The 18,432-nt window shown below is 45.4% G+C and overlaps 1 protein-coding gene across 9 annotated transcripts in view; it reads right to left on the bottom strand.

Annotated features, from left to right (window-relative positions):
* Positions 1–1,926: 1,926 nt before the first annotated feature.
* unm_hu7910 (un-named hu7910) overlaps positions 1,927–18,432 on the bottom strand; it is a 43,132-nt gene continuing 26,626 nt past the window's right edge. For 3 of the 9 annotated variants that reach the window (XM_056583659.1, XM_056583660.1, XM_056583661.1), the window contains 17 exons: positions 17,078–17,119; positions 16,933–16,965; positions 14,643–14,675; positions 14,092–14,127; positions 13,431–13,478; positions 10,115–10,147; positions 9,860–9,945; positions 9,291–9,377; positions 8,728–8,878; positions 8,210–8,346; positions 8,015–8,113; positions 7,691–7,780; positions 7,223–7,360; positions 6,248–6,383; positions 5,497–5,588; positions 5,113–5,246; positions 1,927–4,561 (listed from right to left, as the gene is read on the bottom strand). In XM_056583659.1, the coding sequence (XP_056439634.1) occupies positions 4,411–4,561; positions 5,113–5,246; positions 5,497–5,588; positions 6,248–6,383; positions 7,223–7,360; positions 7,691–7,780; positions 8,015–8,113; positions 8,210–8,346; positions 8,728–8,878; positions 9,291–9,377; positions 9,860–9,945; positions 10,115–10,147; positions 13,431–13,478; positions 14,092–14,127; positions 14,643–14,675; positions 16,933–16,965; positions 17,078–17,119 (1,526 nt within the window). In that variant the 3' untranslated portion in view covers positions 1,927–4,410. The remainder of the gene's footprint in view (positions 4,562–5,112; positions 5,247–5,496; positions 5,589–6,247; positions 6,384–7,222; positions 7,361–7,690; positions 7,781–8,014; positions 8,114–8,209; positions 8,347–8,727; positions 8,879–9,290; positions 9,378–9,859; positions 9,946–10,114; positions 10,148–13,430; positions 13,479–14,091; positions 14,128–14,642; positions 14,676–16,932; positions 16,966–17,077; positions 17,120–18,432) is intronic. The other 6 variants (XM_056583664.1, XM_056583666.1, XM_056583665.1 and 3 more) reach the window with 4 other exon arrangements.

Genomic DNA, 18,432 nt, shown 5'->3' with positions numbered 1-18,432 from the left:
AATCTTAGAAATGATGTTCCATAGCCAAGCCGTGTGTGGAAGGTCATCAGAGCTCTCTCTCTGGAGAACAGATGGCAATTTTTGGCATGATCAAAGTCTTTGGTTTGAATGAAAAGGTCACACGGTCTCTCACACACACACACACACACACACACACACACACACACACACACACACACACACACACACACACACACACACACACACACACACACACACACACACACACACACACACACACACACACACACAGTTGATGTGTTTAAAAATCGAATCAATTTAAATCGATTTAATCTCATCCGAAGCAGGAAGTTGTTCAAAAGGCAAAAAACAGATCCACTGCCCCATACTTCCTTTCAACCAACAACATGCGTCTAAAGCAGCACTTTTATGTGCCAGTTGGTACAAACCACTGTCCGTTTCCAGCTGAACAAGTCTCATATCTCCCACATGATGGGTTCCTCTGAAAGAGCTAATGAAAGGACACCTAGTCCTCCCTGACACCACCAGTTCCCCCAGAATGGGGGTACCGGCTCAGACTCAGACATCACATGATCACAGAAATCCAAGCAGGACATAACAGGAAAACTAGTGCGATGAGAGAGTTTTCTGAGCAATAAGTATAGTTGGTCTGTTCTAAAACTAGCTTCATGTCAGTGTAGAGAAATGTTTTTGTGAGGCTAATGCTAACGGTAACAGGAAGAATGCATCACAGTTATGGCTGTCTCCAATGTATCTTCTAACTTAAACATGCCGACAAATAAATGTCAGTATCAAAAGGTTGAATATTTAGAGATACTTTACTTTGGTAGAATATTTTTTTTTCTTTTTTTGTACTTTGAATGTTATTTATTTTATATCTCACCTACAAACAGTAATGATCACTGCTGTGTGATTTACAAGAGAAGTATATCAATTTTACTAGGCAGTGTTTCTTTTAAGTTATCTTTTTTGTTATTATGGTGCAGCAGCATGAACAATTGATCAGATATTCTACCAAAGTGGAATATGGCTTCAAGTCTCTTGTGTTGCAGTGTATTTAGCTGGAAGCCCTACATATTAAGAACCGGACTCAGAATGCCAATCTACCACTTGGAAATGAAAGTATTTTATTTATGATTGTATATTGTTAATATGACCTGTTATTATTATTGCTACACTGCACAAAATGGAGGATTGCAGAGGTTTGTTCCTTTTGTTAATTCAGATTGAACAGGACGAGCTATTAAAATTTTAAATAACTCTCTGTAAGCCTGCTTTAGAAAATCTACAGGGAACCAAGCTAAAAAAGACCAGCGTCCCAATTAACCATTGGAAACCATTGACGTTGTCTCTATTGTATATGTGATTTCACTGAGAGTAACCTACATACCAACCTGGCGGCTCTTTAGAGCGATCAGATTGACCAGCTGCGGTCCACCTTGGTTTTGTGCAGTGTAGACCCTCCTTAGGGCTACACTGACCAGTGATCAGATCTCCACACGACTGTAATGTATTTTCTTTCAATGAATGTATAGAAGTAAACATTTACACCAATCTCTGTGTTATTCCAGCACTGTGTACCTGCACTTGTGTCAGACATGATGTATTTTTGAAATGCAGTATATAGTATTCAAATTATGTGCTATTTAATATCTCCAGGACAAAATTAAAGACTTCAATAAAAAAAGACAAAACCTTATGACAAGGCCTGATTACTAGCTGTGTATTTGTCTCCAGGGTACAGGTTCAATAGAAACAACGCAATAAGGTCAACTGCTTGTGGATTTGGCAAACCAGTATGTGGTCTAAACCGACCGAGCTTTCAAAGAAGACGAGACTCAAACGGTCTAACCTGCAGGAGGGACTTTCCAACATGTGTCCTGACTTTCCAACACATGTCCTGACTTTCCATCATGTGTCCTGACTTTCCAACACATGTATGACACATTCCCAGTAGTTAAATAAAACACATTTTAATTTCCTTCAATAAATGATTCACACATTTTCCATTACAAGTGGACATGATATATATGTGGTGGAGTCACATAATGCAGTACTGTGTGAACGTATGACAGTGGTCGGTCAGCAGCAGTCATTTAGCAGCAGTCAGTCAACAGCGGTGAGTCAGCAGCAGTCAGTCAACAGCGGTGAGTCAGCAGCAGTCAGTCAGCAGCGGTCAGTCAATAGTCAGTGAGTAAACAGTCGTCAGTCAGCAGTGGTCAGTCAGCAGTCGGTCAGTCACCAGCGGTCAGTAAGCAGTGGTCAGTCAGCAGCGGTCAGTCAGCAGTGGTCAGTCAGCAGTGGTCAGACAGCAGCGGTCAGACAGCAGTGGTCAGTCAGTCAGCAGTGGTCACAGTCCGCAGTGGTCAGTCAGTCAGCAGTGGTCAGTCAGTCAGCAGTGGTCAGTCAGTCAGCAGTGGTCAGTCAGTCAGCAGTGGTCAGTCAGCAGTGGTCAGTCAGTCAGCAGTGGTCAGTCAGTCAGCAGTGGTCAGTCAGTCAGCAGTGGTCAGTCAGCAGTGGTCAGACAGCAGTGGTCAGTCAGCAGTGGTCAGTCAGCCGTGGTCAGTCAGCAGTGGTCAGTCAGCAGTGGTCAGTCAGCCGTGGTCAGTCAATCAGCAGTGGTCAGTCAGCAGTGGTCAGTCAGCCGTGGTCAGTCAGCCGTGGTCAGTCAATCAGAAGTGGTCAGTCAGCAGTGGTCTTCAGCCTCTCACTAGAGCTCTTAGGCTGGACCTCACAATTCTCTAAACCAGTTTTGATGTCATGATGAACATAACTGAAGAGACCTACAGTAGGATACGAATGACTACTGGAGAGACCTACAGTAGGATACTTATGAATACAGGAGAGACCAACAGTAGGATACTTATGACTACAGGAGAGACCAACAGTAGGATACTAATCAGTCTGGACAATGATCACATGTAACAAGTGTGATCTGTTTTGTGTTACTTGTCTTATACGTTATGTGTTTGCTGTTTCTTTTTCAATGCTGGCTGTGCATCAAATTGCCCCTCGGGATAATAAAGATACCTCGTAATGCTACAGGAGAAACCTACAGTAGAATACTAAGGATTACAGACCTACAGTACGATACTGATGACTACAGGAGAGACCTACATAAGGATTCTAATGACTATAGGAGAGACCTACAGTAGGAAACTAATGACTACAGACCTACAGTAATATACTAATGACTACAGTGGGCAGAAGCAAAGAAGCAGACATGTATTAAACTCGACCAAACAGGCATGCACTAACAAACATATTTAAAATTATTAACCAAATACAACATAGACATTCCAAGAAGCGAGTTACCTATTTGTTTTATTCAGCAATTGTAGGATGTGGAGGCGTGTTAAAAAAACTACAAAGAGCAGTAGAGAGAAATGGACCTTCTTTTGAATTTACAAAATTTACTTCATCATCAGCATACAAAAATATTCTATTTTTGTTAAAAAAATAAAATTGTAGAAAGATTTAGTTTTTTTGTTGATTTTGTTACATATTTGATTCTTTATCTATCTGACGAAGATGTAGTTATTCCTGTTTCTGTGCATGCTATCAAACAAACAATGAGGATTCACTTCAACGCTGCAATATACAGTGAATACTCCTACAGCAGGCCACACAGAACTCCACAAGACAGCCATTGAGCCACTGATCAGGTCTGTCCTAAACCAGCCGTTGAGTTTAGCGTAGTCAGGGATGTGTTGTCACACTGGGCTGTAGCTTCATTCTAGCCAATTCCCTAGAGGATTGCCTGACACCCCATCTTACTTCTAACATTTACTTCTTACATTTAGCTTTAAACATTTTCATAACAGTATCATAAGAGCAATGATCCATTGTGTGATTTATATTGGTCTGGCAAGTTCAAATGGTATATGATATTGTTTGTCAGTTTTTCTGAATGCTCACAGGTGAACGTATACTTTCATTCAAATATCACAGTGTTTATCCACACACTGAAAGACACAATCCCCTCTGCAAACTGAAAACACTGGCCAGACTTCTGAGCCAGGGGGGAGAGCACGAGTTCTGCTGCTCACAGCCAGAGCCAGAGTATTCATTGGTTGAGGATTAAGACAGGGCTAACAAGGCTTAACAAGGCTTAACGAGGACAGGTGCATCCACCAGGTGAAAAACACAAGCATGAGGCTTGGGACGTTTCCTAAGGCAAGTGTATAACGTCTCTGTTGAAAACACATTCAATTAGTCATTCATAGCAAAATAATAATATTAAAGTCAATGTGGAGGGGCTGGTCAGTGTATCGGCCCCCTCATCACTCCAGACTCAGGTTGGCACTCCGTCGCTTGGTGTCTATATCTGCCAGACTTGGCACAACGTGGTTTGTCTGTCTGTTTTTCCAGGAGGCAACAGAACAAGATGTCTCAGATGGGGGAAAGGCTCTGGCCTCCTGACCCGGTCTAGATGGGGGACAGGGTCTGGCGCTGATGGGCGCTGAGGGCCGGGTGCCACACGTCCACGATGAGGATCAGGCGGTAGCTGGCAGCCTCCTGCCACACCTCGTGCTCAAAGGAGTCGTCAAAGATAAGCACCTTGCCCTCTTCCCACGCCCTGGGACGGAGATAGGGGGAGGGAGAGGGGGGAGAGAGAGGCTGTTAATATGGAGGGAGAGACAATACGGCTGGACGGAGGAGACGATGAGACCATGAAGGAAAGAAAGGACAGGAGGAAGCAGAAAGGAAAGGAGGTCAGGGTGTGTGACGTACAGAAGAGTGCAGATAGAGGAGAGGGCACGGGCGGACAGCGGGAGGAGCTGAAAGGAGCACAAAAGAAGAAGTGGAAAAAACAGGAAAGAAAAAGAGTGGAAGAAGATGAGAAAGGAGGAGGAGATAAGGTGAGAGGAGGAGACGAGGAGAGAGGAGATGAAGAGGGAGGAGATGACGAGAAAGAAGAGAGAGGAGGAGATGAGGAGTGAGGAGATGAAGAGAGGAAGAGAGCGGCAGAGATGAGGAAAGAGGAGATGAAGAGAGGAGGATACGAGGAAATGAGGAGAGAGGAGATGAGAGAGGGGAAGTTCAGGTGAGAGAAGATGAAGAGAGATGAGGAGATGAGAGAGGATGAGAGATGAAGAGATGAGAGTGGAGGAGAGAGGAACACGGTACCTGGTCTGGTTGGTGCAGCGGATCCTGCAGCCCTCCTCAGGGACCACTAGCCCCAGGTGCATCCTCAGCCTGCAGTTGGTGGGCCCGGTGTGGGGCCACACGTGGGTCCCAGGCTGCATCACCGAGAACTTGATCTGCACCCACCACACACACACACACACACACACACACGCGCACAAGCATGCACACGCAGTTTGACAGAAATGATTGACGTGGTCTAAATTCCCACCACACACTTAGTGTCAGAAGTGGAATCGCTGCTCTAGAGAATTCTTATACGTTTGGAGGACTTTTTAGTCTTTAACAGTTTGGACAATATTTACAGTGTATTACAGTTTATTTTGTGCAGTGAGTGTGTATATGTGTGTGTGTGTGTGTGTGTACCTGTCCTCTCTTGCAGTTTGTAGCTTCAGGGAATCGCTCCAACAAGGAGCAGGTTTTGGGGACACTGCGGCATGCGTCTCCAGCCTTCCTCCCTGCACACACTCTCCTTACATTGATACAGAAACACACACACGTGCAACATGTGTGTGTATGCGTATCATTGGATAGGTCGACTGTTTACGTATTTATGTCGACCTTCGTTGGTCCAGCCATTGTGAAGGGTTTTAAGTGTGTGAGTGAGTGAGTGAGTGAGTGAGTGAGTGAGTGAGTGAGTGAGTGAGTGAGTGAGTGAGTGAGTGAGTGAGTGAGTGAGTGAGTGAGTGAGTGAGTGAGAGAGAGATGATAGGAGGAAAATAACAGAATGGGTGTGTGCCTCTGAGTGTGTGTGTGTCTTTGTGTGTTTGCATGCGTGTGAGTCTGCATGTGTGTGTGAATGTTTGTCCCCTGTGAGTGACTGTGTACGTGTACGTCTGAATGTGTGGGTGTGCGAATGTGTTTGTGTGTGTGTGTATCTGAATGTGCGTGAGTGTGTGTTTCTGTGTTTCTGAATGTGTGTGTGTGTGTGTCTGAATGCGTGTGCGTGTTTAGTGTGAGCATGGGTGTGCGTCTGCATGTTTGAGTGTGTGTGTGTGTGCATGTGTGTGCGTCTGTGGTTGTGTGTTTATGTGCGTGCTTGTGTGTGTGTATGTTTCTGAATTTGTGCGTGTGTGTGTGTCTGAATGCATGTGTGCGTACGTGTGTGCGCACGCACCTTGCTGCCACAGAGTGTACTGGCCCCACTCCCCTCTCTCGCGCAGGTTCTCCTCCTCCGGCATGAACAGGCCGGTCTTCAGGTCCAGCACCGCCAGCACCTCCTCCCGGATGGCCTTCCAGCCGCGCTCCAGAGCCTGACAAACACACACACATGTCTACACACACTCCACACAGGCCTGCCCCACCCTCACCTCCACGCTGGAGAAGAGCCGAGTCTGAACCCCCTCCTAGTACACAACCAGCACCATTTCCCACAAAAAAACTGTTGGTAGATGTGAGAGATCAGACGGACAGGAGGGCCATGAAACCAGCATTATACACTACATACACATGATATACACTTCTATACCAATATGTGGTAGTGCTACATGCACTTGGTCTTGTGCTGCCTTTGTATGTTTTGCTATAATGTCTTGTTCTTGCCTTGTTCCTGCACCCAATCATCACAATCACCTCCTGGAGATGGAGCATCGTGGGTGTGAGTTGCTGACTGGCTCTATCTGATTGTTGGCGCCGCCCCCACTCATATAAAGCTGAGTGGCTTACTATCTCTCTCTCTCATCTTGAGCACAGACAGTGGCACACCTTTACCTTCTGTTACCTATTTGTTAACATTGTTAAATACGTTACATTTGTGCTGGTTACTGCACCTCCCAGCTAGTCAGCGTGAGGTTTTTCCTTTATACTTTTCCTTTACCTTCATGTGGCAACCAACTTGGCTTTTCTGCTGACACTGTTTTTGCTGTTACTTGTTTCAGTTGCGTGAAACTGTAAGATCAGTGTTCCAACCAGTAAAAACATTGCTTTTCCCCGCAAACCCTGTCGTCAGAGTCTTTATGTTGGGTTGTCCAAATCTGCTGATAAATGTATCTTGGACACCGTAACACATACACTTATATACATACTTTCACTAAATCATACATCTCACTAAGACAGAGAGAGACAGAGACAGAGAGACAGACAGAAAGAATACCTTGACCAGGTCTGTGTAGCCGGTCTCTTGGGGGGTCCACCAGGGCTGGGCCTGCAGTCCGTCCACGTTGTACAGAGACCTCTGCCACACAGATGCAAAATGGCCCCGCTGGTGTCCCAGTTCATACCAGTGGTAAGCCTGCAGAGAGACGGGTCATAAGTGGCCCACACTGGTCACATGCTCCAGGGTCTAGGTGACTATAATTGTGTTGTTGAATGCTTTCATACCAGGAAAGCATTTGGAATCGAGAGTAAGCATGTATATTGCCCATGGCAAGAATGAGAGACTAAGGGAGAGAGGAGTATGGAATGAAAAGACAGGGAATGAGAGAATGAGAGAAGGGAGAGCGTCCATAAAGCAGCCCACCTCGAATGGGAGCACTCTGGCGTAAAGCTCTGTGGAGCAGAGCAACTCTGAGTCAATCACATCTGCTGAAGGAGGAGGTGTGTGTGTGTGTGTGTGTCCTACACTGTCGTCTCCTACTCTCTGCAACGCATCCCCAAGGTGGAAGTAAAAGCGTCCGTCATCTGTTCCTGGAGCTCCAGACTCCAACCCTCCCTGGAGAAGAAGAAGTAATGAGAGAGAGAGAAAGCGTGCGAATGGGGGGGGGGGGGGGGGGGAAGAGAGAGAGAGAGAGAGAGAGAGAGAGAGAGAGAGAGAGAGAGAGAGAGAGAGAGAGAGAGAGAGAGAGAGAGAGAGAGAGAGAGAGAGAGAGAGAGAGAGAGAGAGAGAGAGATGATGGATAGAATATGTCTCAATGTTTCTTCTTTGGTGTTAGAAAGAAACGTGAACCTTCAGGTACGGGATGCTCTCTGCGATCTGGTTCTCCGACTTGAGGATGAAGCCGTAGTGAACCATGGCGAAGCCGTCGCCGGGGGCAACAGCCAGGACCTGGTGGGGGACGAATGAGGGAGCGGATCATTCTCCAGCAGCTCTCACTCTAACCCTTTAAACTCTTTTATAATTAACACTGATCAGGGGTCAGACCTCCTCATATACTCTCTTGGCCCCCTTGTTGTCCCCAATAAGAAGGTGGGCCACCCCCAGGTCGTTCTTCAGACCCAGGTCCTCCGGGAACACCTCCACCAGCCTCTCCAGGGTCAGGAGAGCACCCCGGTTCCTGCCTGGGTGGAGGAGACAGGGAGGAGGGAGGGGGGGAGGGAGACAGGGGGGAGGGAGCAAGGGGGAGGGGAGAGGGAGGCAGGAGGGAGGGAGGAAGGGGGAGGGAGGGAGACGGGGGGGAGGGAGCGAGACAGGGGAGAGGAAGGAGGGAGGGAGGGGAGAGGGAGGCAGGAGGGAGGGAGGAAGGGGGAAAGAGACGGGGGGAGGGAGGAGGGGGAGGCAGGGGGGTGCAGGGAGGGAAGAGGAAGGAAGGGAGGGGGCGAGACAGCATCGGGAATGAAGAATAAGTTAAAGACAAAAGACCATTTGAAAACAACATATTGATTTGGTTTAACTTAACTTCATGCCCCCCCCCTCCCCCCACCCCACCCCTGCCCCACTACCGAGGAACTGCTGCCTCTCCGCCCGCCTCTTCAGCGTGACCCTGATGAGGTCAGGGGTCGCAGAGGGCAGCTCCGAGGCCTCTCTGTAGCTGTTGATGGCTCTCTGGAGCAGATCGTTGCTGCGCTGCTTCTCTGCCACGTCGTCCTCCGCCTGCACACACACACACACACACACACGCACACACAGAGACATGTACACACAGAGAAACGCACACACACACACACAGAGACACGCACATACAGACGCACACACACAGACACGCACGCACAGAAAGAGACACGCACAAACACACACACACAGAGACACGCACACACACACAGACACGTACATGCACACAAACACACAAACACACAGACAAGCAGACACACACACACACACACAAACACATTCACACAGACACACACACATACCAACCCATAGGGACGCACACCATTGCATAGCAACACACACACATATAGACACACACAAGCAAGCATACAAGCACAAAAAGGAAGAACAACATTTCAATGAATGAGGAGGATAGACAGACGTTGGACAGTATGTGACAGACAGAGGGTCATACCTGAGCTTTCCCGTAGCGCGCCCGCGGGCTCTGGGGGAACCTCTGGACCAGGGCCTCGAAGCTCTTCAGCGCCTCCTCCACCTTCCCCTGGAGACCCCACATCGGAAGGGTGAGACAGACCCCCACACCGGACGCTTGGACAGACCCACACGGGACGTCGAGACAGACCCCCAACGGGACGTCGAGACAGACCCCCACACAGGACGGTCGAGACAGACCCCCACACAGGACGGTTGAGACAGACCCCCACACGGGACGGGTGAAAAAGACCCCAACACGGGACGGGTGATACAGACCCCAAACGAGACTGGTGAGACAGACCCCCACACGGGACGACGAGACAGACCCACACCAGACGGGTGAAACAGACCCCCACACGGGATGAGTGAGACAGACCCACACCAGACGGGTGAGACAGACCCCCACACAGGACGACGAGACAGACCCACACGGGACGGGTGAGACAGACCCCACACGGGACGACGAGACAGACCCACACGGGACGGGTGAGTCGGGCAGAGACACACAGGGTGAAATTAGACGGGCAGGGAGAGGTTGCAGCATGTTACCTTTTTGCGTAGCTTTTCTGCGGCGTCGATCTCCACCTTGATGGTCTTATCTAACTTATTCAGCAGCTTGGGCTTACTCTTCTTAGCTGAGAGAGACAGAGAGTGAGAAGACAGAGGGAGAGAGACAGAGAGACAGAGACAGAGACAGAGACAGAGACAGAGACAGAGAGAGAGAGAGGGAGATGGCAGTTCAGTTTAAACTGAAATTATTTTGAATCCATCTTTGAGTGCTTGCATTAAAAATTTGTCTCTTACTTTTCTCTTTTACCTTCTGGTCCGACCGGCTCTCTGTACAAGAAAACAGATGTCTCATTACAATGTACTCATCCAAAACCACTTCTACCAGGCTAACCTCTATATTCACTGGGCGAAAGACATCCAATATATAATTTACCTCCCTCCACCACAAGAAGGAGTTTTTCTATTCCAAACCAGATTTTTTTTCTTTAATGTGGAGAATGAAATTAGTCACTTGAGCACTAACCCTGGTACACATTGAAACACGTCGCCCTTTGCAGCGCCTGACATGGATATTGCACTTGGCCCTAACCCTAACTCTTAACATCTGGATCCATGTCCCAGGTTGCTATGCTTGCCCTTACCCTAACTCTTAACATCTGGATACATGTCCCAGAATATGGTGTTAGCCCTAACCCTAACTAATATGAATCCATGTCCCACTGTCCAAGGGTACGGGGTGGGTTTGACCTAATCCTAGAGATAACGTATGATAGAGACAGAGGTATGGTGGAGGAGGAGTAGAGCTAGAGTAGAATGGTCCCTAGAATAGGACGAAGTAGAGTAAGGCTGAAGACCGGGTTCCCCTGGGAACTAGACTAGTTGAGCCAATCCCAACAGAGGACCTGAAGGGGGTCTGATACTGTAGGAGGGTCTGATACGGTAGGTCAGGAGGATCTGATACTGTAGGAGGGTCTGATACTGTTGGTCAAGAGGGTCTGATACTGTAGGTCAGGAAGGTCTGATACTGTAGGTCAGGAGGGTCTGATGCTGTAGGGGGATCAGAATGAACTGATATGGGGTCTTATAGATGGCTGTAGGGCTCAGGGAAGCCTTGCAGGAGCGCAGCTGAGGCATTGTCATAAACAACCAAGATGGCTGCCACTGATGTGTCACGAGTCTCGCTGCTCTGATCGGTTGAAGGTCTATCCATTGCGTCCAGAGGCCCTCTGCGCCCATTTCTAATGCCCCTCGTAAATCTAAAGAACACACATTAGCTACGGAGTCTGGTACTAGAAGGATAGAGTAGATTAGCAAGAGTCCAAGTAGAGATGAGCAGCAGTAGAGCAGCACTAGAATAGCAGTAGAGCAGCAATAGAGTAGCAGGAGAGTAGCAGTAGAGCAGCAGTAGAGTAGCAGTGTAGTTGCAAAAGAACACGTTAACGTTATATAATGATAACAACCTCTGTAAAAAAAACTGATGTCCCCGGTGCTCCACAAAATACAATACCATTCAATGTTTAGCAAAGATAAGGTTAGGTTAGGTAGGTTAGGTAAGGTTAGTTAGTTAGGTTTGTTTAGATTAGTTAAGTTTGGTTAGTTATATTAGGTTAGGTTAGGTCTTGACTAGGGGCACTACCTGTCCCTTGGATAGTTAGGTTGGGTTAGGTTTTTACTTGGGTCCCTAGCTGTTTCCTGGTTAGTTAAGTTAGGTTTGGTTTAACTTGGGCCACTACCTGTCTCCTGGTTAGTTAGGTTAGGTTAGGTTTTAACTTTGGTCACTTCCTTTCTCCTAGTTAGAAAGGTTAGGTTAGGTCTTGACTTGGGACGCTACATGTCTCCTGGCGAGTTAGGTTAGGTAAGAATTAATGTTTGGTCACCACCTGTCTCCTGTTTAGTTAGGTTAGGTTTTACCTTTGGTCACTATCTTTCTCCTGGTTAGTAAGATTTGTTTTTTTTTAACCTGGGTCACTACCCGTCTCCTGGTTAGTTAGGTTAAGTTAGCTTTTAACTTGGGGCACTATTTGTCTTCTGATTAGTTAGTTTAGATTAGGTTAGGTTTTAACTTTGGTCACTACCTTTCTCCTGGTTAGTTAGGTTATGTTAGGTCTTGGGTCAGTAACCGTCTCCTGGTTAGTTAGGTTAGGTTCAGTTTTAACTTTGGTCACTACCTGTCTCCTGGTTAGTTAGGTTAGGTTAGGTCTGGACTTGGGTCACTACCTGTCTCCTAGTTAGTTAGATTAGGTTTTAACTTAGGTAACTACCTGTCTCCTGGTTAGCAAGGTTAGGTTAGGTTTTGACTTGGGTCCCAACCCGGCCCCTGGTTAGTTATGTTAGGTTAGGTCTTGACTAGGGCCACTACCTGTCTGTTGGTTAGGTGAGGTTAGGTGAGGTTTTAACTTGGGTAACTACCTGTTTCCAGGTTAGGTAGGTTTGGTTTAATTTGGGTCACTACCTGTCTCCTGGTTAGTTAGGTTAGGTTTTAACTTTGGTCACTACCTTTCTCCTGGTTAGTAAGGTTAGGTTTGTTTTAACCTGGGTCACTACCCGTCTCTTGGTTAGTTATATTAGGTTAGGTTAGGTCTTGACTAGGGGCACTACCTGTCTCTTGGATAGTTAGGTTAGGTGAGGTTAGGTTTTAACTTGGGTCCCTAGCTGTTTCCTGGTTAGTTAAGTTAGGTTTGGTTTAACTTGGGCCACTACCTGTCTCCTGGTTAGTTAGGTTAGGTTAGGTTTTAACTTTGGTCACTTCCTTTCTCCTAGTAAGTAAGGTTAGGTTAGGTCTTGACTTGGGACACCATATGTCTGGCGAGTTAGGTAAGGTTAGTATCAATGTTTGGTCACTGCCTGTCTCCTGGTTAGTTAGGTTAGGTTTTACCTTTGGTCACTATCTTTCTCCTGGTTAGTAAGATTTGTTTTTTTTTAACCTGGGTAACTACCCGTCTCCTGGTTATGGCCGATATATGCTCTGTTTTAGACGTAACGCGTAAGCACGTAAGATACATAACCCCCCCCTTGCGCGGTAAAATATCCCCCCTTACGTGCTTAAGTGCGTCGCCCAGAATTCCTGACTATGCGACTAAAACACTACGGCCCTACGCAGCTCGCAAAGACTGTGATTGGCCAGCTAACCACATCCTTTCAGGAGTCTCACATTTCCGGTTTTACAGCATAATAGCGCCATTTTTAAAAGGCTGTGACAGAAGCGAATGAAGAATTTTGAAGAAGGAGAAGAAGAAAACACAAGAACGAATTATGATAATTATAAATATAAACAAGCCAGCGATTTCCACTTCCACGCCCACAGATTCGTTCGTTGCTCCCCCTACTGTTCTGGCGGAGAATCCCCTTGCAACACGCGCAATCCTTAAGGAACCTTAAAGGAACCGTAAATCAAAACTTGTCTAAAACAAGTCCCTTGTGTAAATTACGTGCTTACGTCTCTGCGTCTAAAACGACCCTAAATCGGCCTTTAGTTAGGTTAAGTTAGCTTTTAACTTGGGGCACTATCTGTCTTCTGGTTAGTTAGTTTAGATTAGGTTAGGTTTTCACTTGGGTCACTACCTGTCTTCTGGTTAGTTCGTTTAGGTTAGGTTTTAACTTGGGTCACTACCTGTCTCCTGGGATACTTTGGAGCTGGTCACATATTTCCCAGATTCAACTAGAAATCCAAGACAACATAAAAAACAGGATTATCAAGGGTTTTTTCTACCACAACTTTCATAAAGTAAACATACTGGGGACAATGGTTAGTACTCGTACTACACTAGTGGTGGACCAATAAAGACACTGGTACTGGACCAATATAAAGCTGGTAATGGACCAATAAAGACACTGGTACTGGAAAAATAAAGACGCTGGTACTGGACCAATATAGACACTGGTACCTGACTATTAAAGACACTAGTACTGGACCAATAAAGACACTGGTACTGGACCAATAAAGACACTGGTACTGGAAAAATAAAGACACTGGTACTGGACCAATATAGACACTGGTACCTGACTAATAAAGACACTGGTACTGGACCAATAAAGACACTGGTACTGGAAAAATAAAGACACTGGTACAGGACCAATAAAGACACTGGTACCGGACCAATAAAGTCACTGGTACTGGACCAATAAAGACACTGGTACTGGACCAATATAGACACTGGTACTTGACCAATACAAAAACTGGTACTGGACCAATAAACCAGCTAGGAACAGCGACGGCCAATAAGGCAGAGAGGATTTCTAGATCTTTTGATATAAAAAAAAAATCTTCTCACCCATAGTTTCCTCTGCCATCACTTCCTCCACCAAGACTGTACCCATAGAAACAAGACAGAGGTCACAAGATGCACGACACAGAAAGTGACCTTCACTCAGACTGGTACTATGTTCACTGGTACTGTGTTCAAGACAACTCTGACCTCGGAAACGACAAACTCCAAACAACATCAAACAAGTGTAAATTTGACACCTAGTTTGATGTGTAACTATGTGATACGTGTTAATGGACTTTATATTTTAATCTGATTATAGCCATATGTGGAACAGTTAATTTGCTGATTTAATTAGCAAGCTACCTAGCTAGTGTTGGTCTCCTTTCTTCATCATATGTTCATCAAAGAAGCATTCATTTGTGCTGCAAATATTTGTTGTATTCAGCAAGAAACAAACTCCATTATTAGATTTGTCTCTTCTGTCTCTAGCTCTACATTGCAGCTTTGTCTAACTCTAAGTCCCAGCTGTCTCTAACTCTAAGTCCCGGCGCTCTCTAGCTCTACGTCCCAGCCTATATCGACTGCAACAACTGCTACCATCCATGTGTTCTTACCCCCAGTGGTGTCGATGGTCTCAACCTCGTCCTCTGCAAACAAGAACAATGAGTAATGTCAGAAGGATGGAACCAAGCAGAGAGGAGGTATCAGAGACAAATAAAGACACATATATATGTATACGAATATATATATAATGTATACATCATATATATATATATATACCGTAATTTCCAGGACTATAAGCCGCTTCTTTTTTCCCCATGCTTTGAGCCTCGCGGCTTAAACAGTGACGCAGCTAATTTATGGATGTTTCCCACTTTCACAACTTCATGCCGCCAAAAAACTGAGCAAAAAACACATCATGTGACAGTGTTCAGTTTTTTGGCGGCATGAAGCTTTCATTAGAGCAATGAAATTGCTGAACAGGTTAAGGTGAAACATCGTAACTGTTTAGTTCACTGTTTAGATTAAATCGAGCGTGCTGAAACTTCCCATCATTCTGATTACGTTAGTCATTTTGTCACCCTCATCATGGCAAAGACAGGGAGAAATGCATATGATGCAGCTTTCAAGTTGAAGGCGATCGGTCTGGCTGATGGAAAAGGAAATAGAGCTGCTGCACGGGAGCTTGGCCTTAATGAGTCGATAATAAGACGTTGGAAACAGCAGTGTGAGGAACTGACTCAACATCATAAATATGGATAAGGTACTTCTGACGTTTCACCTGCCTCTCACTCGGACTGTCAACAGGAAAGGCGAATCATCCCTAATGCTGAAAACAACTGGGCATGCAAAAAAACGCACTTCACCTGTGTTCTGAGCTGCACGGCATCGGGAGAAAAGCTTCCACTGATGGTGATTTTTAAACGCACAACGATTGCCAAAAGAAATATTCCCGAGAGAAATTGTTGTGAAAGTCAACAAGAAGGGATGGATGACGGAAAGCCTAATGAATGAATGGCATATGGAGTGTTCAGTGGGAGGCTTGGATGTAGGGCTGTACGGTATGGACTAAAATGTATATCACGGAATGATTTGAGGAATAGACGTAACGGTATTATACCACGGTATGTTCATTTTATCTTCTAATTTCGATATAAATGCCTCTGAAGGGGTAAAATACTGGAAAGGCAGCAAAACCGCATAAAACAATTAAAATCTTTTCTCAAGTTACTTCCATCTCTGAAAAACACTAATGTTTAATAGTATGGATTTGTTTCTCCACTTGCTTGCGGACCTTGCCGTATAGTTTGGCATCTCAATTTGGCTGAAGTGTGTGCGGGCATGTAACGCATACCTGGGATCGAGTGTTTTGACCATCTCTTTAAAACCCTTTCTATCGACATTTTGAAAGGGAACCATGTCCTTAGACAGGTAAAAAGTGACAACGTTGTCATCTCGTTCCACCACTGGCATTTTGTTGTAAGGACTGGCTTTCAAAATGCCTGTGGAAGCAATGTCGGATTGCAGAGACGGCTTCACGCTACCAGCGTCTGTCTCGTACGTTGTGGAATGAGAGCTCGTGAAGGGACTATTGTGCGAGCACGCAGGAGCGCTTGCTGCGCACCTGCGTACTTGCGCAATAGCATACTGCCTGAGAAGGCAGTATCGCTGTCAATCTGTCCCTGGGAAAAGTAACGTGGTACCGAATTGAAAAAGGAACTATGTTTCATTACCATATTTTCAGTAGTTGGTCGTAACTTTACTTTTTACATGAAAAAGTAGTTAGGGAACTGTATTAACGCATTACTTACTTTGTTACGCGTTACACACAACATTGTCTACCGGTCACACCGGTCCCGAGGTAACGTCAAAATCCATACCGTAGCGCAAGTTCACACCGGTATACCTTCAGCACCGTTTATACCGTACACCCCTACTTGGATGACAAGTGTTGAAGAGGTCAGCATTAGCTCAACAGAGAATTTGCCTCTGGATGAAAGGGACGAGAGCGACAATGAAAATGATCCAACATCGGATGAAGCAATTCTGAGGCTATTCAACTCTGACACCGAAGGAGATGACTTCAGTGGTTTCAATGCGCAAGAGGAGGAAGATATTGAGCAATTACTTTCTTGGTAGGCTGTTTACCGCTATTTTTTTATTTTTGTTACAAGCCGTGTTTCGTTAAAGCCTGTGTAAAGTTCATTAGGTTCAATGTTCCGGTAGACACCTGCGGCTTAAAGACATGTGGGGCTTATTTATGTTCAAAATAATTATTTTTGAAAAATTCAGTGGGTGCGGCTTATATTCAGGTGCCCTTATTGGTCAGGAAATTACGGTATATATATATATATATATATATATATATATATATATATATGTATATAAATACGTCTGGCAGACCATATGGATGTCCACTGTCTTCTCTGGGGTCATCTACAAAAAATATAGAACATTTGAATAAATAACAGTATATTGTAGGTCAAAAGAGATCTGTATTTGAACATTGAAATATCTTTAAAGTTCAATGTTAGATGATGGCACCGACCTGGAACAAAGTCCTCCACCAGAGGGGGCTGGGGGCGGACCGCTGGAGGAACACAAGATGATCCGTTCAGACACACACACACACACACACACACACACACACACACAATCTGTTATGTCATGGTATGGCCATGTGGCATCAGGATGTTAGAAATGAGCCTCAAACTGCAGTCCCAACGTGAGCTCAATATTCATCCTATGCACGCTACTACTTTGGTGCTGCGACACTTCAGATTGTCTGACCTCAGACAGGCAGAAAGACAGACAGACAACCCTTTCTGGTTTGTCTAGGATCAAATATAGTGGTTGACACACCAAATGATGACTATTGGTCCTGTCTCAGGTATTTGGCTCATTTAGATTCGCCCCTGCCTGCTTCAGAATGGCTGGCTTTGGGCATTCACAAACCTGTCCTTAAAACTACCCTAAACGTTTGTTTTCAGAAATGTGCAACTCACCGAGTGGTTAGTGGTGTTCGTTGATGTTCCTAATCAAGTATCGTAGTGAAATACAGTTTCTGTCGTGTTTTATTCGGCGTTTCGTAAATCCCATTGAACAGAAACCGTACCGGAACCGGAAGCGGAAATGGGCTGTTTATGTTTGGTTGTAGTCTTTTCGCCCGGTTGTCTGTGCTTCCTTTGGAAACAGTTTTTTTATTTTCTATCCATTAGGGCTGTCAATCCTCCCCTCAAATCATATTCGAATTTCTAATGCTTCTTATGTTGAATATTCGGATAATATTCAAATATTTTAATCTTATTATTAGGCCTACGTCCCGCGTCCACTAGAGGGCGCGTCAACCAAATCTGTTATGTAACATTTGCAACAAGTTTTACCAAATCAATACAAAACTTATATATAGGTAAGATATAATGCCAGAAATATTCAAGCAAAGATGTTTAATGAAGAAGCTGATGTTCAATCATTCAAATACACACACACACTGCTATTTTAAGTCTCAAAAAGACAACTCTTCATGAAAAGACAAGCAGGCGATTTTCTTACTGCTCCGCTATTAACACATGGATAAAGTAAATAAATTAAATCATATCAAAATGAAAACATAAATGCTTATGGCTGCAGCAAAATCAAAGTCAACGTCGTGCGTCGTGACTGTATGCTTACAAGATGGCGGGGAGCAGCGCGCGAGCAGACACAGAGCTGGAAAGCATAACTCCTAAAAACTTAAAAAGCACCGTGTGGAAAAATTTTGGATTTCCATCGAGAAACGGGAAGATTACATCCAGAGAAACCGTCATTTGCAAATTATGCTGTAAGTCGTTAAAGTACCACTCGACTACGAGCAACATGAGCGCACACCTCCATTCAGTGCATTACTCGGAGTACGCAGAACAG

This window comes from Gadus chalcogrammus, chromosome 23, assembly GCF_026213295.1.
Source record: "Gadus chalcogrammus isolate NIFS_2021 chromosome 23, NIFS_Gcha_1.0, whole genome shotgun sequence".
Classification (NCBI taxonomy): Eukaryota; Metazoa; Chordata; class Actinopteri; order Gadiformes; family Gadidae; genus Gadus; species Gadus chalcogrammus.
Note: the sequence above shows the minus strand (reverse complement) of the source record. Positions and strands in the feature narration are given on the sequence as shown.